This window comes from Orycteropus afer, unplaced genomic scaffold (genome assembly GCF_000298275.1).
Source record: "Orycteropus afer afer isolate SDZICR_OR568_19922 unplaced genomic scaffold, OryAfe1.0 scaffold00114, whole genome shotgun sequence".
Lineage (NCBI taxonomy): Eukaryota > Metazoa > Chordata > Mammalia > Tubulidentata > Orycteropodidae > Orycteropus > Orycteropus afer.
Genome location: NW_006921701.1, coordinates 3,388,010 through 3,413,019, shown reverse-complemented (window position 1 = coordinate 3,413,019; position 25,010 = coordinate 3,388,010). Strand labels below are relative to the sequence as shown.

General features: G+C 39.0%; 1 protein-coding gene across 1 annotated transcript in view; it reads right to left on the bottom strand.

Moving 5' to 3' along the window:
* NR1I2 (nuclear receptor subfamily 1 group I member 2) overlaps nt 1-21,545 on the bottom strand; it is a 121,765-nt gene extending 100,220 nt beyond the window's left edge. The window contains exon 1 of the mRNA XM_007943872.2: nt 21,460-21,545. Coding sequence (XP_007942063.2) covers nt 21,460-21,545 — 86 coding nt within the window. The remainder of the gene's footprint in view (nt 1-21,459) is intronic.
* Nucleotides 21,546-25,010: the final 3,465 nt, after the last annotated feature.

Here is a 25,010-nt window from a genome sequence, read left to right as displayed (position 1 = left end):
TAACCAAAAGGTTGGCAGTTAGAGTCCACCCAAAGACACCTCAGAAGAAAGGTCTGGCAAACTTCTTTTGAAAAAAAATCAGCCATTGAAAACCCCATGGAGCTCCTACTTTGACACCCATGAGATCACTATGAGTCAGAGTCGACTTCACTGGTGTTTCTTATCAAAATCAGACATCTCTTTAACTCATACCCTGCTGTGAACCCAGTCTCTTCTGGCCAAAGTTCAATCTTTTCCCATTAGAGATTCCAGAAGGAAAAGTAACAGCTTCCATCCTTGTCACTTAAGCAAGATTACAGAGTTGGAGTGCAGCAGAGATAGGACTGGATTGACTGCAGGCCAGGAAGTCCTGCATTACCTGGTTGATTGAAGGAGCCTCTCTGGAGATCTCTTTCTCCTCTTTTTTTTTTCTTTTTTGGTCACTTTTGTCATGACATTTGGGCCTCATATCAGCATGGACAATGCAGCAGAAAGGAGTTGAGCAGTAAGGACTCTGCTTGCTGGTCTGAGATGTAATCCTTTCTGGATACTCCAGCACTTTGAATGGAGTTTTATAGGCACAACAGAAGCAGGTAGAGATGGATGTAAACTAATGAAGCTTAATCTTTGAGGTCTCTCCCTTGCATGGGCTCCTTTTCATGGGCCTGTGTTTTGTAACTTTCAAAAGTGAGTTATTTAACCGTAATGGGTTTTAGCCCACTTTGACTTACTCTCCATGATATTTTTCCTGGAGTCAAGTGGTGATGGAGCAGCTGTAGGCATTTTGGGGTCAGGCTAAGGTCACTGAATTGGAGGATGCCTTTATTTTAGGCATATTTATATAGTTGCAGTTACTTGTGTGTAGAGTTGAGTTACACAAGTCATCCTGGTGGATATGAGTTCTAGGAAGGCCTCACAGTGTATTCATGAGGGCATAGGGCCTGAGGATGTGTCCAACTATCACCATGTCCTGTGGGGCCAGCACAGGCTACAGGAGGAGAAACAAGGTTTGAAATGTGGGGAGCCAGAGCCTAGTCTGTGGGATGGTCTTCCAAATATTCAAGTTTATATAAAAGAATCTTGATAGAGGTTTTTCTTAAGTTCCACAACAATCCTCAACTAGTTATGAAGATGAAAGGAATTTGTATCCATTATTGTAATAAAAAGCAAACTTTGATCAACCATGCAAGAGGAGGAACAAATCTTTCTGTTCTTTATGTAAAAATTGACATTACAAAAAAATTGTTATATGAGAAGTGTATTAATTTTCTGTTGCTGCTGGAATATTACCACAAATTTGGTGGCATAAAAAAAATACATAAATTTATTATCTTGTAACTCCTGAGGCCAGAAGTCCACAGTCAGTATCCTTGGGTGTCAGCCAGGCTGTGCTCCTTTTGCTAGGGGAGGGTTAGTGCCCTGGCCTTTTTCAGCTTCTGAAGGCTGTCCTCATTGTTTGGTTCGAGGTCTTCTCCTCCATCTTCACAGCCGGCAATGTAACATCTTTCTGACCCCCTTTTCTGTTGTCCCAATTCTTTCTCTGACCGAACCCAGAAAAGTTCTCCAATTTTCAGGATTAATGTAATTAAATTGGGTCCACCTAGATGATTCATCTCCTCATCTCAAGGTTTGTGCTCTTAATCATATCTAGAAAGATCTTTTGCCATATAAAGTAACATATTCTTATGCTCTGGGGATTACTATGTGGGCATCTTTGGGAGCCATTATTTTGTCTACCATGGAGACAATATTATGCTATGGTTAAGTGCTCGTCTATGAGCTGAAGTGCCTTGGAAGACAGGCCTGGTGATCTGTTTCCAAAAGGTCACAGCCTTGAGAATCCTATGAAGTAGTTCTGTTCTGCACACATGGGGTTGCCATTGAGTTGGAATCGACTCAATGGCAATAACAATAAGAATTTGCTGTTTCTAATATTTGTAATTTATTTTCTCATTCTGAATAAATAATGTTTTTGGTAACTAATTCCCACTCCCCACTTCCTGAAGACTTGTTCAATTGTATAAACCCCAGAAACACTAAGGGCCCTTCTACTCATCCACTGATGAAATTTCTCTCCTGAACACCTCTAGGGGTATGCGGCTGGGGAGTCAGCTGTTAGCTGGAGTTGGCCAGCTCTCATGCCAGCAGATGAACACAGACTACCCCTATCTCAGCCAATGCCTATCTTTCCATCTGAGGCCCTGCAGAGTCACTCATTAGGTCAAAGTGCACTGTGGACATGCTGTGTGCCCCTGTGCCTGGAGGGCAGGAGAGAGATAATAGTAGAGCCCTTTGGAACCATTACACTATAAACTTAATAAATCCCCTGCTTTAGAAAATGGCATGATTCACCCAGGCAGCTATTTCTTCTCATCTATGGTGTCTGAATCAACTTGATGACACAGTGGTTTTATGGTGACAATAAAGAGCCTTGGTGGTGCAATGGTTAATTAAGTGTTTAGCTGCTAACCTTAAGGTTGGAGGTTCAAACACACCAGCTGCTCCACAGGAGAAAGGCCTGGGAATCTGCTCCCATAAAGATTACATCCTATGAAATCCTGTGGGTTAGTTTTACTCTGTCATATAGGGTCTATGAGTCAGAACAGACCTGAGGTCACACAACAACATGGCTACAACATTGCAGCTTATCTGCCTTTCTCTTTGGGATTCTTTTCTTACCTCAGCTTTTACCAGCAACCTCCTTCCTTCTCTGGAGACCCCATTTTAATCTGCCTTCCTCCTCTTCTCACCGCTCCCCTCCCCCATTCTCATCACCCGTGTCATGCACAGATCCAATGCTAAATCCATAATTTTGCTTGAACTTCTTTCATTTTGCTTTGCTCTTTGACTCCTTCCAAACCACAACACCCCTCATTTGCTTTCTCTGTATTTTTCTCTTTTTCTTAAACTGTATCCTACCACTGCTTGACAAAGAGTTCTCTCCTATCCATCCTTTCTCTCCTAGTATTTTGTATTTCTTCCTGTTCTAGTGGTAATTCTCTCCTTTGCCATACATCCAATTCTTAAAGAATCCCTGCAGATAATATTCCAAGAAACATGAATTCACAGTAAGAAATAAAAATGGATTAAAATCAGAAACATAACAAGAATGCCTAAGACATCAGTTTGTAAATGGTACCCTCTAGAATTGTGCAGTGTATCCCACACAACTGGATACATCAGCTCTGAGACTATCCTCTGTTATTGTAATTATGCAGAATTGTACTAGAGGGCCAAGAAAAGGCAATAAGACAAAAAAAAAAAAAAATTGTATAAAGATGAGAAAGAAAGGAACAGAACTTTCATATATAGATAATATGATCATTTTCCTAGAAATTCCAAAAGAATCAACTGATAAACTTTTACAAATATTAAGAAAATTCAATAAGATGACCAGAAGAAATATCAAAACACAAAACAGATTTTCTATATAACAAGAAGCATTCAGTTAGAAAAGGTAAAAGCTATAGTGGAGAGCTCTGGTAGCATAGTGCCTAAGGCACTTGACTGCTAACCAGATGCCTGGCGGTTCAAACCCACCAGCCACTCCTCGGGAAGGAAGGTTGGGCAATCTACTTCCATAGAGATACTGCCTCAGAAACCCAAGGAGGGGTCGCTATGAGTCGGGTCTGACTCGACAGCACATAACAACAACAACATAGTGAAAATTGCTCAGGAATAGGAAAAAAAAAATACAGAAGAACAGACTATCTGGAATAGAAATGTGTAGGTGAGAATTCAGTACATGAGCAAGGTGACATTTCAAATAACGGGGGAAGGATGAATTTTTTTAATAAAAAGAGCTAGAATAATTCATAGAACTAAGTTCCAGATTAAAGACTTATTTTGTTAAATGATAAACATATTAGAAGAAAGTGTGCCAAAATACCTTCATAATCTTAGGTGTTGAAAAGCTTTCTAAAGTAAGTCCCAAAGAGCAAAATCCATTAAGGAGAAAATTGATCATTTCAATTGTATTAAGATAATTATAATAATAACAAAAATAGTATCAATTTCTATTGAACAAAAACATGATATAAACATGTATTAAAGGATTATCAAGAATAAGCATATAACCCCTACAAATGAGTAGAAAAAGATACCCAACACACAATAATCTAAGGACATGAATGAGTAATTTAAGAAGAAATACAGTGGCCAAGAATTATATTAAAATATCGTCAATCTCACTAGTAATAAGGGAAATTTAAATATTAAAGTAGAAGTTGCCATTTTCACTCATCCAATTGGAAAAATAATAAAATGTTTAATAAATAGCAGGCATTGGAAAAGTGGGGAGGAGCAGTAACTACCATTCTCTGCTGGTGGAAGAGTAAACTGGTACTGGCATTGTAGAGTGCTATCTGATGGTGTTGTTGTTGTTATGTGCCGTCGAGTCAGCCCGACTCATAGCCACCCTTCTTGGGTATCCCAGGCGCTATCACTATGGAAGTAGATTGCCCAACCTTCTTTCTGAGGAGTGGCTGGTGGGTTTCAACTGCCAGCCTTTGGGTTAGCAGTCAAGTGCCTTAAGTACTATGCTACAAAACTTAAAACACACATGTCCTTGGTCACAGGGGACATCAAGCTCAGTCAACATAACATACTACACAAAAACATTGCTCTACATCCTACTTTGGTGAGTAGTGACTGGGGTCTTAAAGGATTGTAAGAAGCTATCTAGATGCAATGATGATCTCTCCTCATCCAGAGCAAAGAAGAATGAAGAAAACCAAAGACGCCTGGAAACAATCAGTCCAAACGACTAGTAGACCATGCAGTCCTCAGCCTATATGATCATGAGACCAGAAGAACTAGATGGTGCCTGGCTACCACTGTCAACCATGCAGAATGGGATCTGTACAAGAGATCCTGGATAGAGTGGGAGAACAATGTGGAACAAAACTTAAAATCATAAAATAATAATAATAATAAAAATGATAATCAGGTTTGCTGGTCTGATAGAGCCTGGTGAGACCCCTTAGACTATGGCCGCTAGTTACCCTTCAGGTCTGGAACTGAACTCACTCCTGTGGCTTCCAGCCAAACAATACATAAGCATATGGGGTGAACATTTACAAGAGAAACACTTATGTGTGTATACAAGAAAATAGAGAGAGAGAGAGAGAGAGAGAGAGAGAGAGAGAGAGAGGTTCACTACCACTTTGCTGGTAATAAAGAAAAATTGGAAACAGTTTACACATCTATCAAAAAGGAAGTGGCTAAATCAAATGATGATACCCTGAAATACTATGTAGCAATTAAAATGAGGGAGAGATAGATATAGATATGGAAAGCTCTCCAAGTCATATTGTTGAGTAGAAAAAAGGTTACAGAATGAGAATAATATGACAACAAATTTTTTATTAGTGCATATACATACATATGAATGGAAAATCATACACATGTAAATGTACTAATAAAATAGTATTAGCAAAGGATATAGCCTGAAAGGAAACACGCCAACCTGGTTACAGCGGCTACTTAAGGAGAAAAGGGGATTAGGATTGGCAGGATGGCCAAAGAAAAATTTAGCTTTATCTATACAGCTTTTCCATTTTACATGGAGCATGTAATTTTTTTTTCAACATTTTATTGTGGTTTGGTTGAAAATTTATAGAGTAAATTAGCACTCTTCCCACTCCCTCTCTGCATTTCTTGTTTCCATTCATCTACCTTTCCTGCCTCTTCTTGCCTTCTGAATTTTGTTTTTGGGTAAATCTTGCCCTTTTGATCTCATATGATTAATTGTTCTAAGGAGCATGTTTCGCATGTGAGAAGGAGCATGTAATCTTGTATTACTTTGATAACTAAGAAAGCTATTACTGACTGACAATATTTCAATTAGTTTTGTTGTTGTCTATTATGTTTCCATAATAATTTAAGAACAAGTTGATTGCATAAAACCAAGGTTGGCAAACTTTCTGTGAAGGGCAAGGCAGTACCTAACGTAGGTCTTGCAGGTCACACTGTCTCTATTGTAACTACTCAACTCTGCCATTGTGAGGAAAAAGTGCAGTCCCTGGGTGGCACAAATGGTTAAGTGTTTGACTATTGAACAAGAGTTGGCAGTTCAATCCACTCAGAGGCACCTCAGAAGACAGGCCTGGTGATCTGCTTCTGAAAAGTCACAGCCTTGAAAACCCCATGGTGCAGTCCTACTCTGCACACATGGGGTCGCCATGAGTCAGAATTGACACAATAGCCAATAACAGCAACAACTGGGCAAAAACAGCCTTACATAAATGAATAAGCATAGCTATGTTCCAATAAAACTTTATTGACAAAAATAGCTAATGGGCCAGATTTGGCCTATAAACAGTAGTTCGCCAATCCCCACTTTGAACTAAATTTATTATATAACTAAAATATTTTAAAAAATATCTCTAGTGTAAAAAAATTATTTTTCTTATTAACCAGATGATGAAATAAGTAGTCTCTGTATCCTTGCTTGGAATAATTGAGAACTGGCCATGTCATTAGAAACAAAACACTCATGTCACTGGTGATAATCCAGTCACTTTAGCCATCTGATTGGTGACCACTGACCTTCCCCGCAACAGAGTCCTGCAATCACCCATATGTGCTGAAGACTTGACTCACAGAGTCAAGTTCAGTGGCCTCAGAGGTGTCTCCTGACTAGCCCAAAAGTTGCTTTAATGCAATGTCTCTGGCTGTAGCCTCAGTTAAGCTGGGCTGTGATATAGGGAAGGAGGGCCTTGTGGTGCTGAACACATGCAAGGGAGGCTCTGTTCTGTGGGACAAGTTGCCTCCCTTCACAAGTAAAGGTAGGAAACTAACACTGGTCCAAAGCCAACTTAGTCACAGGACTATGCATGGATGTGGCTGCACCTCTGAGCTGGTGAAGCTGTGTGACTGTCATGCTGTTATGTCTCAGCCTTGGTCCCTGATGCTGCTAACATTAACCCAAGAGGCCAAGAGGAAGTAGGCCTGAGTTGTGCCCCGTTCCCATAGTCCCCAGCTCCCACAATCTTGGACAACGGTATTTTCTGGGTCAGGAGTCTCCCGCTTTGCAATAGAGAGGGTCAGGTTCTATGTCTGACTTGTGGCTCATGCAGAATTGAATTTTCCACTATGATTATTTCTCTAGGAGCCAAGTGTAGGAGCAGGAGACATCATTAGTGGTGCTCAATATTAAGAGATCTTCTCCATGCTTCATTTCAACCTAGAAATGGGGAAAGTAGCAAAGCCAGCATGATACACAACCTGCTATGATGCTGACTGCAAATGTGAGATATATGTATCCCCACATATCTTCTGCATGGAGCTGGGGGACTAGTCACCAGCAAAAGAGAAAGAAAAAAAAAAAAATAATAACATACCTGCTTGGTGGTAACTTCTTTCCACTGACTTCTCCCTTGTGGTCCACTTTGTATGCAGGAACAAAGGATCAATCAACACATAAATACACCTGAAGTAGAGGTTTAGCTTAGTCTTTTGCTTTTCACAGGAGTAACACTTGGCTTGAGAGAGAGACTGAGACTCCGGGGAGGAAAGGCAGAGCTTTCTCTTCCTGGTCTTTGTCATAGGTAATTTCCCAGGATAGGAGCCAATCTTGTCTTGCACCTACATTTCAGTCCAGGTCAGAACTAAACTCTAAACAGCCCTCATCTGGCACTCCTAAGTCCCAAGTCCAGCACTGGCAAATGAACAGATTACCGTATTTCCTCTCATAAAGTCCCCACCATGTTTTTTTTTTTCCCCTCTCAGATGTCTTCACTGTAAAACACAGAAGAAGGGGAGGAATGCTGCCAGTATCTGCTTTGCTAAGAAGTTCTAAGCAAACTTCATGCTTCTGAGGGTCTCTGCAATGTAACTACTGAGGACAAAGTTGATTTTAATCTAGATGTCCTAACACTCCTTCTTTAAGTCACCTTCTTGGAGAGTCCGACATGAAAGTAAGCCAAGTTTTGATTTATAGTTTTTATGTAACAGAGACACACACACAGAGGGAAGGAGTGTGAGAAAAGAGAGCCATACTCAAGAGTGTGACAATCTTGCAGCTCCAACCTCAGGCTGACAGACAATGACCAGGAACAGGGAGAAAGGACCAAGGAGAACAGAGTTCTAAGGGTTCTTCCCCCTGCAGCCCCTGCCAGGAGGGAGGAGCTCCTCACTCTTCAGCTGGATCCTTGGTGTTCCCCAGCAGGAGATGCTAATGGCTGGTCTAGCACTCAGGTGCAAAAGGCATTGGGCTTCACAGGCTCTTTCTTCTACTTTGATTTCAAGGATGCTTTATTGGCAAGTGCAGGAAGTGGAAGTAACTGCTCCGCATTAAAGGCAGACTTCGCACATGCTTTAGACAACATTGAAGTAGGGTTATCAACCATAAGGGCACAGAGACACACAAAAAAGGGAGAGGGGAGGAGGAGAAGGGTGGGGGACAGGGAGAGAAGGAGAGATGAAGGAAAAGAGGGACTAAGACCAAAATCAGATTGACTGATTTTAAGTGACAGGTGGGAAAAAGAATTAGGAATTTCCAAAACATCTTCATAGTAGTTTACATGTGAAAAATTTGAACTTAACACTCATCTCCTGATTTAAATTGTTTTTATTTTGAATTACATGTTTTCATCCAGCCTTGGTGAGAAAACGAAGAATATCTAAGTCCAGTTATTTGTTTGTTTGTTTAATCAAGTTGGTTTCTTCTCTTCTGTTCAATTTGCCCCTCCCAGGGGTGGGGAGGGTCTGAATTGAGGATTTGCTAGGGGTCATTTCTTAAGTGGATGCTTGTTTTGCTCTTCCCAGCCAATTGCAGAAAATAAGGGGCTCACATAGCTCACTGCTAAGGACTTGCTTCCAGGAGTGGTGATGGGGACCCAGGATCAGGGGGCTCCTCCTTTCTTTCCATCATTTCCAATTGCCCATAGGGGATTCTCCTAGAACTGGGAAGCTCTGGGTCATAAAACCCCATTGGTTGGCAGGGGGACTAGGGCCTTGGAAAGAGAAGATCTGGAATCAGTGAAAAATCAGATTCAGGTCCAGTGGAAGCAGCCTGCTAGCATGCCCTGGGGGCAAAATCACACAGTACTGAGAAGCTGCAAACCAGAAATCCACAGCCACAGCCAAGGTGAGTGGGAAGGCTAAAGAAGGTTATGAAATCATCCAAAGAAACCTTTGTTCCAAGATGAAAAGTAGGCCTTTCTGCACTGAGATGCATTACTGGGTGTAGGAAAAGGAGCACAACCCCAACTCAGGGTAGCTTTCCTAAAGACCTTGGAACATGGTAAAAAATACAACTTTCACCATCTCTCAAATCCCTTCTGACTCAAAAGGGCTTAGGCTCATCTCCCTTATAAAAAATGGTGAATTATTTACAGTAGAAATGGGAAACTAAATATGAGCTATAAAAATGCTGAGGCAAAAAAATTCTCCTCATGTTTCTGCTGTGCCGCTTTTCTTCTGGGTCTTGCTGTGTGGTGTCATCGACTAGAAGAAATAAGAAAGTCTGTAGGACTGCCAGGACTCTCTAGTCTAAAATCACAGTATTAATATTAGGCATGGCTCTATTTTGAAAGAAAACATCAAGAAGATACACTCTAGTTATTAAGGACAGCCACTGTGATGTCCACTGTCAAGGGCCTGGGTCAGTCTCAAGCACAGCTGGGAAGTAGATGAAATTTGAGACCCTGAACTCCATCCTGTGTCTTTAACAGCAACTGGATGCGCAGAGCTCTTAAGCCATTTATTTGTGAAACAGATTTCTTGGGCCTAGAGAGTTTCCTTAATGTGAATTCATTTAATGCTTTACCTCCCCCCGAGGAGTATTTATATTCATAAAGGAGAACAGAGAAAGCCAACTAAAGGAGCGATGCACTCACAGTGTAATTTCAGGTGGAATCTGTGGGAAAAAACGTTGTTTTTCAACCAGTCATGTGGTCTTTCTCAAAATCTTCCAGGATCACTCTAGGATATATTGCTCAAATAGGCTCCTGGAAAAAGGGGCATCCAGGAGGTGAGGCCTTGATCCTTGAGGCAATCCAGAGGGATCTTCTGGTTTTTTGTTTTGTTTTGTTTTTTTGGTGAAGACAGTAGAATGGTACCCACAAAGAGTAAGAACAGGTATCTTCTATTTTAAAGTGGACTTATATCACAAGTAGGAGCTCTGGTAGCATAGTGCCTAAGGCACTTGACTGCTAACCAGAAGGCTGGCGGTTCAAACCCCCCAGCCACTCCTTGGAAGGAAGGTTGGACAATCTACTTCTGTAGTGATACCACCTCAGAAACCCAAGGAGGGGTCACTATGAATCAGGTCTGACTTGACAGCACACAACAACAACATATCACAAGTGGAAGTAGTGACAGGAATCTTCTCTTTCTAGAAATGACAGGCTCCAGGAACTGGAATTGACACATTTGAATTTGACTGGAATTGATTCATTTGAATTGTGGTGTTGGCAAAGAGTATCGAATGTATCATGGACTGCTAGAAGAACAAACCAATCTGTCTTGGAGGAAATATAGCCAGAATGCTCTTGAGAAGCAAGGATGGCAAGTACTAACTTCTTGTACTTTGGATGTGTTATCAGGAGGAAACCAGTCCCTGGAGAAGGATGTCATGCTTGATAAAGCAGAGTCAGTGAGAAAGGGGAAAACCCTCAGCAGGATGGACTGACATAGTGGCTGACCAATGGGCTCGAGCACAGCAGCACTCGTGAGGATGGCGCAGGGCTGCGCAGTGGTTTGTTCTGTTGCATACAGTGTCACTATGACTTGAAACTGACTCCATGGCACTAATAAGGGACTGGGGAGCCACTAAAATTGAGTCTCAGCTGTGACATGTCCTTTAATTACCCTGAGGCTCCACAAATCACACTTTTTGTGGCTGGTGTCCCAATAGCTCTTAGAATCTTTGGGGAACTTTGTTTTCACCTCATCTATGGAATTACATTGCAGAGTGCCATGACTTATCTGCCAGTTTGTCTTACTGTAATGGCTTACATATTGCTGTGATGTTGGAAGCTATGGCACCAGTATTTCAAATACCAGAAGGGTCACCATGGCACACAGGTTCCAAAGGAGCTTCCAGAGTAAGACAGACTAGGAAGAAGGACCTGGAAATCAATTTCTTAAAAATAAAATTGGCCAGTGAAAACCTTATTGCATTAATATTATCTGACATAGTGCTGAAAGAAGAACCCCTCAGGTTGGAAGGCACTCTAAACACTACTGAGTAAGAAATGCCTCCTCAAAGTAGAGTCGACCTTAATGATGTGATGGAGTTAAGCTTAACTCAGACCTTTATTTGCTGATAGGTGCAACAGCTGCAAACATCCTTTAATAACTGGAATGTGGAATGTAGGAAATATGAATCTGGGAAATTTGTAAGTTGTCAAAAATGAAATGGAATGCTTGAAGATGGATATGCTAGGCACTGTTGTTGTTAGGTGCTTTCCAGTCGGCTCTGACTCATAGTGGCCCCTGTGAACAACAGAATGAAACACTGCCCAGTCCTGCACCAGCCTTACAATCCTTGCTATACCTGAGCCCATCATTGCAGCCACTGTATCAATCCATGTTGAAATGGACTAATATTGGCCATTTTGCACCAGACAATCATATGGCCTACTGCTCTGGGAATGACAAATTGAAGAGGAATAACATCACATTCATTGTGCAAAAGAACATTTCAAGATCTATCCTGAAGTACAAGGCTGTCAGTGATAACATAAAATCCATATGCCTAAAAGGAATAAGACTGGGTGCTCTGATGGCGTAATGCCTAAGGCATTTGCTAACCAGAAGGCTGGTGAAAGAAGAATCCCTCGGGTTGGAAGGCACTTCTGCTAACCAGAAGGCTGGTGGTTCAAACCCACCAGCAACTCCTCAGAAGGAAGGTTGAGCAATCTACTTCTGTAGCAATACCGCCTCAGAAACCCACGGAGGGGTCACTATGAGTTGGATCCGATTCGATGGCAGTGAGATAAGGAAGAGTCATTAACACTATTATTCAAATCTGTGCACCAACCACTAATGCCAAAGATGAAGAAATCAAAGATATTCACAAAATTCTGCAGTCTGAAATTGACCAAACACACGATCAAGTTGCATTGATAATTACTGATGATTGGAATGTGAAAGTTGGAAACAAAGAAGGATCAGTAATTGGAAAATATGGCCTTGGTCATAGAAATGATGCCAGATATTGCATGACAGCATTTTGCAAGACCAACGACCTACACATTGGAAATGTCTTTTAAAAATAATATAAATATGGACCATACATATGGATCTCACCAGATGGAATGCACAGGAGCAAAACTGACAATATCCATGCAATATCATCCAACAGAATGAGACCAGGAGTCTATTGCTGAATAGATCATCAATTGCTCATACACAAGCTCAAGTTGAAGCTGAAGAAAATTACAACAACTACATAAGAGCCAAAGTAAAACCTTGAGTATATCTGTGGTAGTTCAGTTTGTGTGTCAACTTGGTTGGGCCTGGTTGAGTGGCTGGGCAGCTGGATGTAGTACTTCCCATGATGAGACTGGTAATCAGCTCCATGGTGGAATCTACTGTGAGCAGCTGAGTAGCTGCCTTTGAGATGTGGTATGCTTCCTATATATAAGCAGAAGCCTTGGGGAATGGTCTCTAGCATATGGCACAGTTGAACCCTGCATGTCGCCATGCCATTATTCAGCAGCCTGCCATGCTCTGCCTACCTTGGGACTTACAATGGACTTGAATTAATGGCTTGCCATGTGGTTTGGTAACATCGGAACTGTGTCTTTTTACTAGTTAACCTTGGCTTGGCAGCCTCAGCCACCAGCATCTGTCTGAGTGAAGAAAAGCCTCTAGCTTCAGTGGGCCGGGAGCTGGAGGCAGAGCTGAAGCCCAAGGCTGAGGGCTTTCACCCAGCCTCTAAAGCCCAGCACTTTGAACTCGGACTTAAAGCCTCCAAATTGTAATAATAAACTCCTGTTTGTTAAGGCTATCCCATTTGTGGTATACTTCTTGTCAGAGCAGCACCAGGTAACCAGAACAATATCCAACCTGAATTTTGAGACCATCTCAATAATAGATTTATGCACTGAATACGAATGACCAAAGACCAGACGAGTTGTGGGATAACATCAAGGACATCATATGTGAAGAAAGCAAAAGGTCATTTAAAAGTCAGGAAAGAAAGAAAAGACCAAAATGGATATCAGAAGAGACTCTGAAACTTGCTCTTGAATGTAGAGTAGCTAAAGTGAATGGAAGAAATGATGAAGTCAAAGATCTGAAAAACATTTCAAAGAGGAGCTCAAGAAGACAAAGTAAAGTATTATAATGAAATGCAAAGACTTGGAGTTAGAAAACCAAAAGGGAAGGCATTTCTCAAGCTGAAAGAACTGAAGAAGAAATCTAAGCCTTGATGTGCAATACTGAAGTATTCTATGGGCAAAATATTGAATGATGCAGGAAGTGTCAAAAGAAAACAGGAGGAATACACAGAGTCACTGTACCAAAAAAAAAAAAAAAAAGAAGATGAGTTTCAACAATTTCAGGAAGCTAAGAACCAATGGTACTGAAGAAAGAAGTCTGAGTTGCCCTGAAGACACTGGCAAAAACAAGGCTCCAGGAACTGACAACATCAATTGAGATGTTTCAACAAATGAATGCGATGCTGGAAGCACCATTTATGCCAATAACTGGAAGACAGCTACATAGCCAACCAACTAGAAGAGACCCATATTTATACCCACTGTAAAGAAAGATGATCCAACAGAATGTGGAAATTATCAAACAATATCATTAATACCACATGAGTAAAGTTATGCCAAAGATAATTCAAAAATAGTTGTAGCAGTACATTGACAGGGAACTGCCAGCAATCCAAGCCAGATTCAGAAGAGGGTGTGGAATGAGGATATCATTGCTGGTATCAGATGGATCTTGGTTGAAAGCAGAGAATACCAGGAAGATTTTTCCCACATTATATTGACTATGCAAAGGAATTTGTGTGGACTGTAACAAATTATGGATAATATTGCAAAGAATGGGAATTCCAGAATACTTACTTGTATTCATGCAGATCCTGTACATAGATTAAGAAGCAGTTGTTCAAACAGAACAAGGGGTTGCTGCATGGTTTAAAATCAGGAAAGGTGTGTGTCAGGGTTTTATCCTTTCACGATACTTACTCAATCTGTCTGCTCAGTAAATAATTTGAGAAGCTAGACTACATGAAGAACTCAACATCAAGACTGGAGTAAGACTCATTAACAACTCAGTGACATGCTGATGATACAATGTTGCTTACTGAAAGTTATGAGGATTTGAAACATTTATGAAGGTCAAGACTAGAACCTTCAACTTGGATTACACCTCAACATAAAGAAAATAAAAAAACCTTCACAACTGAAGCAATAAGCAACATCCTGATCAATGGAGAAAAGATTGATGTTGTCAGGGATTTCATTTTACTTGGCTCCACATGCCCATAGAAGCAGCAGTCAAGAAATCAAATGACATATTGCACTGGGTAAATCTGCTGCAAAAGATCTTTTTAAAGTGTTAAAGAGCAAAGATGTCACTTGGAGGACTAAGGTGCACTTGCACCAAGCCATGGTATTTTCAATCACCCCATGTGCATGTGAGAGCTGGACAATAAATAAGGGAAACCAAATAGTAACTGATGCCTTTGAATTATGGAGTGGCTGAAGAACAGTAAATATACCATGGATTTCCAGAAGAAAGAAAATCTGTTTTGGAAGAAGTACAACCAGAATGCTCCTTAGGAGGGAGGATGGGGGACTTTCTCTCATGTATTTTGGACCTGTTTTCAGGAGGGACCAGTCCCTGTAGAAGGACATAATGCTTGGTAAAGTAGAGGGTCAGTAAAAAAGAGGAAGACCCTCAATGATATGGATTGACACAATGAATGCAACAACGGGCTCAAACATAGCAACGATTTTGAGTATGGCCCAGGACTTGGAGTGGCTCATTCTGTCATGCATGGGGTTGCTATGAGTCAGAACTGACTCGACGGCACCTAACAAGAACAACTACTGCAGAATGTGATGTCGTTGTTGGATGCCTAAGAGTTGACTCCAACTCTTCGAGCCTCAATATGACAGAGTAGAACTGTCCCGTAAGTTTTTCTGTAATCTTTACAGGAGCAGATTGCCAAGTCTCTTCTGTGGAGCCACTAGATGGGTTCAAACCTTTCACTTAGCAGCCATTGTGCCCCTTGTGCCTTATTTCCAACTAGGTCACAATCTCACTGAGCATAGAGACCCTTACCTGTCTCTTACATCACTTTGTAGCAAATTACTTTTGATGAGTACTCAGTTTTGTTCAATAATTCTTTTGAATATGGTTTTATTAACAGTTACTCTTCAAAAGGAAAAAAAAGTCATCTCACAATGACTATTGGAGAACCTTTCCTGCACCTCATGCTTATCATTAAATGAAATTCTTACTTACTTTTAATTTACAGGCAGTCCCCGGAATACGAACATCTGATTTAAGAACTCCTGCTTGCCCTCTAACGTTAAGTAAAGTTGTCCCGCACTTTGAAACAATTGAACCAACTCCTACTCTCAACAAATTCTTCATCGCAATCACCTTCACTTGCTGCATGTTCAGCTTTTAAATTCATGAAAAGACACTGAATCTTGTTTTCCACTAAAGTAATGCTTAGGAGTTCTGGTAGCGTAGTGCCTAAGTCACTTGACTGCTAACCAGAAGGCTGGCGGTTCAAACCCATCAGCCACTCCTCAGAAGGAAGGCTGGGCAATCTACTTCTGTAGTGACACTACCTCAGAAACCCAAGGAGGGGTTGCTATGAATCAGGTCTGACTCCACAGCACATAATGACAACAACAACAAAGCAATGCTAAATAAGAGCTGTATGCACTGCTCCAACTTAGCTACAAATTTGTAAAGACACACACTTAGGAATGGATCTCATTCATACTAGTTAAATACGTTAGCTCTCAAATGAGAAAAATATTTTCATTTTAAACTTTAAACTCACGATGATGGCAAATGTCATGAGGAAGATAAATTATACTTTGGTAGCAAAGCGACAATTGGGTATTTAATAGATACGTAATTATCTAAAAACCAAAAAGTAATTTGGAATCTTATGTTTATTTTTTAATAAACCACTATCATATGTGACAGGGATAAAGGGATTGAGAAAAGAAGGTGGAAATTGGAATCTGGAAGACAATGCCTTTTCTAGCAATACTAACGTGCCAATTACCTTCTCTCAAGAGCTGTAGCTGTCCAGTTCCTTTGGTCCACAATATTCTATCAGAAATTTTTGAATAAAATGTAAATTTAAGGGTCCCATGAGGAGCACCTCTAGTTCATGATCTGGATCATCTTTCAGAAAAATTGTTCCTATTCCATGGAAAGAGGACCAAGCACTGATCATATTGAAAACTACTGGGGCTGATTAGCCAGTCAATTAGACCTGTTTCATCCCTGTAAAATGAGATCTAACATTAATTTCCAGAAATTCAATAAACTCAAGTATTCAAGTGTCTTGATACCAGGCACCACTCCTCGGAAGAAAGGTTGGGCAATCTACTTCCGTAGAGATACCGCCTCGGAAACCCAAGGAGGGGTCGCTATCAGTCGAGCCTGACTCAATGGCACATAACAACAACAACAACAACAGCAGCTAGGTGTAGGAAGAAAGCACAGTTAGGTATGCCCTCATGGAACCTATAATTTGTGCTCAATGGAAAGGAAGGAAAGAATTGCAGAACAATCCTATTTTTCAAATCTAAGGTGGAAATTAAAACACTTTTAGTATATGTTCTAGCAGTTTTTCCCCATCTCCACACCCCACTCCCACAAAGAACTGGAGGGGCAGCTTAGAGCAATGATTGTGAACACTTACCTGGTTCAAGTTCCAGTCCTGGGCATATTTATCAGCTTTGTGAACTTGAACAATTTACTCCTTAAAGACTATTGTACTAAGTAGATTATGCAAATGAAACATTTAGCATTTTTATTAGTTTTATTTATGAAACACAAATCACTACATTTTTTAAAAATGAGATAAAATTTACTTATAATTAAATACCCAGAACGTAAGTATATTAGTAAAAAAATATATACACTTTTGTACCCACCATACCATTCAAGACATAAGGATACTATTACCTCAGATGCTGCTATCCAGTCTGTCCTCCCCCTCCCCAGCTCCCCCAGAGGCAACCATAGCTCTGATTCCTCCATTCAGTTTTGCCTCTTCTTAAATTGCATACAAATGAAATCATATGGTACATACTTCTTTGTGTCTGGCTTCTTTTGGTTAACACGTTTTTGAGATTTGTGCATGTTGTTAAATGGTTGCTATTACTACTTAATGAATATTAATAATATCCTTTTTTGTTAGACAATTGGGTTGTCTCCACTTTTTGGCTATTATGAATGTTGTTGTTAGGTGCTGTCAAATCAGCTCTGACTCATAGCAACCCTGTGTACAACAGAATAAAACACTTCCTGGACCTGCGCCATCCTCACAATCCCTGCTCAGTGTAGCAGCCACTGTGTTCATCCATCTCGTGGAGGGTCTCCCCTTTTATTGTGGGCATGCTACTTTACCAAGCATGATACCCCTCTCCGAGGAATGGTCCCTTCTGACAACATGACCAAAGCAGGTAAGATGAAGTCTGGCCATTCTCACTTCCAAGGAGCATTCCGGCTGCACTGCTTCCAGGAAAGGTTTGTTCGTTCTGGCAGTCCGTAGTATTTTCAGTATTCTTTGCCAACACCACAATTCAAAGTCATCAACTCTTTTTCAGTCGCCTTTATTCATCATACAGCTTCCACATGTATATGAGGCGATCGAAGATACCATGGCTTGGGTCAGGCGCACCTTAGTCTTCAAAGTGACATCTTTGCTCCCTAACACTTTAAAGGTCTTTTGCAGATTTTCCCAGTGCAATACGATGTCTGATTTCTCGACTGCTGCTTCATGGGTGTTGATTGTGGATCCAAGTAAAATGAAATTCCTGACAGCTTCAATCTTTTCTCCATTTACGGTGATTTTTGTTAACAGACAAGCGGCTTGTCTCTGTTTCTGACTATTATGAATAAGCTGCTATAATCACTCTGTACAACTATTTTTGTAGAAACATATTTTTATTGTCCTTGGGTAAATTCTTAGGAATGGAGTTGCTCGGGTGTAGGTGTATATTTAACTTTATGAGAAGCTATCAAATTGCTTTTCAAAGTGGCTGTACCATTTTACAGCCTGCCAGCAGCATGAATTGCAGTTGCTCCATATTCTCATGAACATGAGAAAGTCATCCTTTTTCATTCTGTCATCCTAATGAGTGTGAAATGGTATGTCATCGTGGCTTTAATTTGTATTTCTCTGATAACAAATGATGTTGAGCACCTTTTCATGAGCTTGTTGGCCATTCATATTTCTCATTTTGTAAAGTATCTGTTCAAATCTTTTACTCCTCTTATTAAAATTGGATTATATGTCTTTTTATCATTAATTTGTAGGAGTTCTTTATATATTCTAATATCTTGGAAGATATATTATTGCTAATAATTTCTTCCATGCTATGGCTTGCCTTTTTATTTTCTTAATGCTAATCTTTTGATTAAACATTTTATTTTTATTAAGTACAATGTCTTCTTTTATGATTAGCACTTTGTTGGTCTTGTGAAGGAAAGTCAGGAAAATATTCTCCTGTTTTCTTCTAGGAGCTTTATTATTAGGCTTTTATATTTAGGTCTGAGATCCATCTCAGATAAACTTTTGTGGTATGGTGTAGCAGTCAAGATTCAAATATTTCCTTCATTTATTCACTTATTCCAGCACCATTTATTGTGATCCATTTGTTCTTTGTACTAATTGTTTCCTTGAGTCTTTGATTTTCTTCACTCTTCTTTGCTCTAGATGGGGATAGAACAGTGGCTGCATCTTAGATCACCACTCAATCTTTTAAGACTCCACTCACTACTCACTAAAGTGGGATGCAGAATGTTGTCTTTGTGGACTATATTATGCCAATTGATGTAAATGTCTCCTGAGATTGTGGTCCTAAGTTCCCAAGCCCAGTGACTCATTCCTTCAAGGTGGTTCAAACCCACCAGCCACTCCTCAGAAGGAAGGTTAGGCAATCTACTTCCATAGTGATACCACCTCGGAAACCCAAGGAAGGGTCACTATAAGTCAAAATTGACTTGATGGCAGTGAGTTTGTTTTTATTAGCATGAAGTCAGAACTATGCTTTCTGTATGCTCTATATATCCTTGGATATATTCGCAGCACAAACAAATACATATGTAGACATATCCCCTGCAAAACATATTTATACTAGTGGGTTCACCTTCCCACAGCTGTTACTGGCCTTTGGTGTACATTTCTATGAGTTTCAATACATACGTAAATCCATGTAACCACCCTCATATTCAGTATACCACTCAATCACTCAACTGCTCTCTATGAGTATAGTTTAGTTTTTTCAAGAATGTCATATAAATGGAACTATACAGAGTATAACCTTTGAGACTATCTTCTTCCAACTCAGAATAACGTATTTGAGATTTACTCAAGTTAATGCATATATGAATAGGTTGTTCCTTTTTATTGCTAGGTAGTATTACACTGTATTGACATACTCATTCATATATCTATTCACCCAGTGAAGGACATTTGGATGGTTGAGTCATAGGATAAATGTTAGTTTAACTTTATAAGAAATTAACATATTGCCTCTTAAACAGCCATGGTATTATATTTTTATTTTAGCCATTCTAACAGGTGTATAGTGGTATCTTATCATGATTTTAATTTACATTTCTCTAATGACTAATCACTCTTCCGAAGGAAGATGGGGCAATCTACTTCCGCAGTGATACTGCCTTGGAAACTCAAGGAGGGGTCGCTATGAGACAGCAAACAACAACAACAAATGACTAATGATAATAAACATCTTTTCATGTTCATTTTCTATCTTTATATCCTCTTTGGTAAAGTGGCTGTTCAGGTCCTTTACCTATTGGGTTGTTTCCTTATTTGGTATTTTGACACGTCTTTATATATTCTGGATACAAGTCCATTGTTAGATATGTGATTTTCAAATATTTTCTCCCATCTGTAGTTTGTCTTTTCCTTATCTTGACAGTTCATTGGCAAAGCAAACATTTTAAATTTTGATGAAGTCTAACTTATTAGGTTTTTTTTTAATGGATTGTGCTTTTGATATCATATCTAAGCAATCTTTACCTAATCCAGGGTCACAAAGATTATATCCAATGTTTTCTTCTAGAAGTTTTATAGCTTTTGCTCTTACATTTAGGTCTATGATCCATTTTCAGTTAATTTTTGTATATGGTGTGAGGTAAGGGTCTAGGTTCAGTTTTTTGCATATGGATAACCAATTGTTCAAGCACAAATTCTTGAAATGATGATCTTTTCCACACTGAATTACCTTGGCACCTCTATCAGAAATCAATTGATCATAAATATGTGGTTTATTTCTTGACACTATTTTGTTCCATTCTTCTTGTGTCTATACTAATATTAGCAAACCAAATATAAGCTAGCTAATATTAGCAAACCAAATCCTACAATATATGAAAAGGATTATACACCATGATCAAGTGAGGTTTATTCCAAGAATGGAAGTTTAGATTAGCATCTGAAAAACAATAAATGTAATTAATGATCTAGATCATATGATCTAGAAAGAGAAAAAGTTAGGAAAATTCCAATCTCTATTCGTAAACTCTTAACAAACCAGTAAAAGAATGAAATTTATTCAACCTGACAAAGAACATCTATTAAAAACCACAACTAATATCAATTTATTGGTGGAAGACTGAATGTTTTCCCCCTGAGATGAGGAACAAGGCAAGGATGTCTACTCTCACCAATATTACTCAGCATTCAAGCCAGTGCAATCATGCAAGAAAAAAAAGAAAGGCTTATAGATTGAAAAAAATAACTAAAACTGTATTTGTGGATGACTTGATATTTTATGTAGAAAAGCCTAAAAAATCTGTGTAATTGTTTTTACTGAAACCAATAAATGAATTTAACAAGACTGCAGGATACAGATATATTTTGAAAAATCAACCATAGTTTTATATACTAGCAAAGAACAATCCAAAAACAAAATCAAGAAAATAATTTCATTTACAATAGCACAGAAGAATGAAATAATATGAATATATTTAACAAAAGACTTTCAATACCTATGGACTGACAACTCTAAAACATTGCTGAAAGAAATGATAGAAGATCTATATAAATAGATATACTGTGTTCATAGATTGGTAGACTGAGTATTTTGAAATGGATTTTTTTCCCTTAAATTGATATATAGATTGAAAGATTGCCTATGAAAATCCCAGAAGATATTTTTGTTGAAATTGACAATTTGATTATAATATTTATAGGGGCATACAAAGGATTTAGGAGAGCCAAGCAATTTTGAAACCGAGCAAAATTAGAGAACTTGAATACCAAATTGCAAAACTTACTCTAAAGCCATGATGTTCGAGACAGTGTGCTTATTCAGCATCTGTATATCCTCTCCAGTAAAATAGCTGCTCATGTGTTTGTACATTTTTCTAATTGGATTGTTTGCTTTCTGCTGCTGAGTGTTGAGAGCTCTTTATGTATTCTAAATATGTTACTTGTCAACTACGTGGTTTGCATGTGCTTTATCCCACTTTCTAGTTTATAGTTTCATTCCTTTAGAGTGTCTTTCACAAGGAAAACATTTTAAATTTTGATGATGTCCAATTTATCTATTTTTCCTTTTATGAATTGTGTTTTTGATGTCAAGTCTATGAGCCCTTTGCCCAGTCCTAGTTCCCCAAGATTTTGCCTATGGGTTAGTTTGTTTATTTCCTAAAATCTCCACAGTTGTATGTTTTATATTTAAGCCCAGGGTCCTTTTTGAGTTAATTTTTGCATAAAGTGTGAGGTTTTTTTTTTTGTTGTTGTTGTTGTTTGTTTTTAAAAAAGCATACACCTTTAACTAGAATACCTTATCAAATTTGCCTGTGATATATGGAACTTAAAAATTCAGATACAAATTTTAAACACATTTGTTGTTGTTGTTCTTGTTGTGAATATATACAGAGAACATGTACCAATCCAAAAATTTTTACATGTACATCTCTGAATTTTTTTATTTGGGGTTTGTTGAGCTTCATAGATCTGTGGATTAATGTTTTCATCATATTTGAGAAGTAACCAGGCACTAATTCTTCAAATATTACTCATTTTTTTTCTGGGACTACCATTATTGTATTCTGGTATTCTTGATGCTGTCTCACAGTTTTCTGAAGCTCTGTTTACTTTACTTCAATCTTACTTCTCTATGTTGTTAACATTGGATCATTTCCAACTGATCTATATTCAAGTTTAGTGATTCATTTTTATGCCATCTGTAATAGTTAAGGTTGTGTGTCAACTTGGCTGGGGTCATGGTTTTGAGTGGCTGGGCAGCTGGATGTAGTTATTCCTCATGATGAGATCATAATCAGCTCCATGATGCAATCTGCTGTGAGCAGCTAAGTAGTTGCCTTCATCCAGTATGTAAGAAGCTTTGAGAATGTCTCTAGCTTTTGGCACATTTGGATCCTGCATTTGGCCAAATTTTCTTCTCCAGTTCCTGGGCTTGAACCAGTGGTCTGCCGTATCGCCTGGTGATCTTGGGATTGTGCCATTTTACCTGCTGACCTTGGGTTCGTCAGCCTCAACTGCCTGAAGCTACCTGAGTCAGAAGCACTTCCAGCTGCTCCAGTGGGCCAGGAACAAAGAGGCAGAGCAGTAGTCCAAGGTCAATGGACTTCCACCCAGCCCCTAGAGAGAACACTCTGAATGTGGACTTCTAGACTCCGAAACTGTAAGAAATAGATCCCTGATTGTTAAAGCCATCCACTTTTGGTATTTCTGTTATAGCTGCACTAGAGAAGTAAGACACCATCTGAACTATGCTGTTCATTCCATCTAATGAAGTTTTCATTTTTATTATTGCATTTTTTATCTTAGAATTTCCATTTGGTTCTTTTTATAGTTTCTGTGTCTCTATTGGGATTTGTTATTTACAAATAATAATACAAAAGTATAAATATATTTATATTAATGATTTGAACATACTTTTTTTAATTCTTTGAATGTATTTATAATAGCTGGCTTTTCAGTCTCTATTGACTTCCCTTCCCTGCCCACAAGTATGGGTTATACATTCTTGTTTTTTTGCATGTCTCATAAATTTGGACATTTTAGATAACATGTTGTAGCAATTTTGTACCCCATCTTATTCTTCTGAGGGTTGGGTTTTCTTCGGGAAACTTGCCTCATCTTAACATGCAGAGCCTGTCTCCCCTGTAGCGAACAGCCACTGCTGGCTCTGTGCTACATTTTGTTATTTGTATTTTTATTTTTAGCCTGAGTTCTTAGGGGTAACTCCTATCCCCAGAAGGCAGTGGTACAAATGATTTGGGCAGAGGTTGTTTCCAAACACTTTAAGCCTGTAAGGCCTCCATTCTCTGCTGATCAATTTGAATGTAATAAATCATTCAAAATTGCAGCCAGTTCTGAGGTCTCCTTTGACTTTGACTTTTCACTGACTTCTCTCTGATATCCCCCAAGTATGCATGGGATTTTCTAATCACCCAATGATGTATGGAGAACTTATCTTAAGAACTTATCTTGCCTCTATGGTTCTCTTTTTCAGTATCTTTCCATCAGATTTCTGATTGGTCTGCTGCTTGTTGCAACTGGGACTGCATCCTTGGGCGAACAAAACTAGATTTCCCTGTTCATTTCCAGCCAAGTTCACCACTTTTAGCAGGTAAAGTCACAGGATTTCACTCCATTTTCCCATCTTAAATTAAAGTTTCCCCCTCTAGAGGCAGCACTGTTGATTTTGGGGACCAACCCCATACTAGAAAACTACCATTTTTTAAAAAAAAATTTTAATTGTATTATTATTATTATTTAAATTTTTGCAGTGTTTCCTCCCTTCCCCTCCCATCCCTGGTAACCAACAAAGAAAGTTTCCTTCCATATAGAAACCTTTCCTTGACTTTTTACAATAATGAGCTAATACTATATTTGTCCTTCTGTGATTGACTTATTTCACTCAGCATAAGGTGAAAACTACCATTCTTGCTAACTAAGTGGTGTGAGTAGAGAAATAGAAGTAGACTTCCACTGTTCCTACCCAAGTATCTAGCAGGTTACAACTTAATGTTTGTGTCTAGGACCCTAAAATGGATGTTTTTGACAATTTTGTCTAGTTTTACACTTTTTTTTTATTCATTTAGTAAATGGAAATTGGTGACTTCTTTATTCTTCTGTGATTGGAAGCTGACTTGGTAATTATTTCTTAATATAACAGCTTTAACCTTTATTAAAAAATAAAATATTGGGAAGAACATTTTTGCATATTCTCTAAAACCGCTACTGGAGGTTCCTTAAGTTGAATGTTCTTTGTTCAAGGGTAACATCTCTTAAGATGTAGTGCAGGAGGCCTTTCTCCCTTTATGACTTACTCAGTTCCTTGATAACATTCACAGGTTGTCTTTATTTACTAGAAATAAAGTAAGTCTATGTTAAAATTTTGTTCTAGAAAACCCATTTCATATTATAAAATACCAAGACATAAAAGTCTACACACATTTTCTTTTACAAACACTAATATATGGAATTTAATTTAATAAATATTTATTGAGAGATTACTGTATGCCGGAGATGATGTCAGGCATTAGGAATTTAAAAAACAAACAAACAAAAACCACCTTGAGAGGCACAGCTCCTGCCCTCCCCACACAGATCTACCAGGTCGGGAGGGGAGAGCGATGATGACACAGGCAATTACAATCCAGTGTGATATGTGTCATGACAGGGAAAGTAGATGTTATGATTGTATACAGTTTCATTGTTTCCTTTCACAATTCTTTTTCCTTTAGAATCCTTGGGGTTTTAATATAAAAGACCATTAAAATCTGGACTGAATATACATTTTCCGTAAGTGTCTAAATGGTAAAAGCTTGGGAGGGAGTTTCCCTGAGAA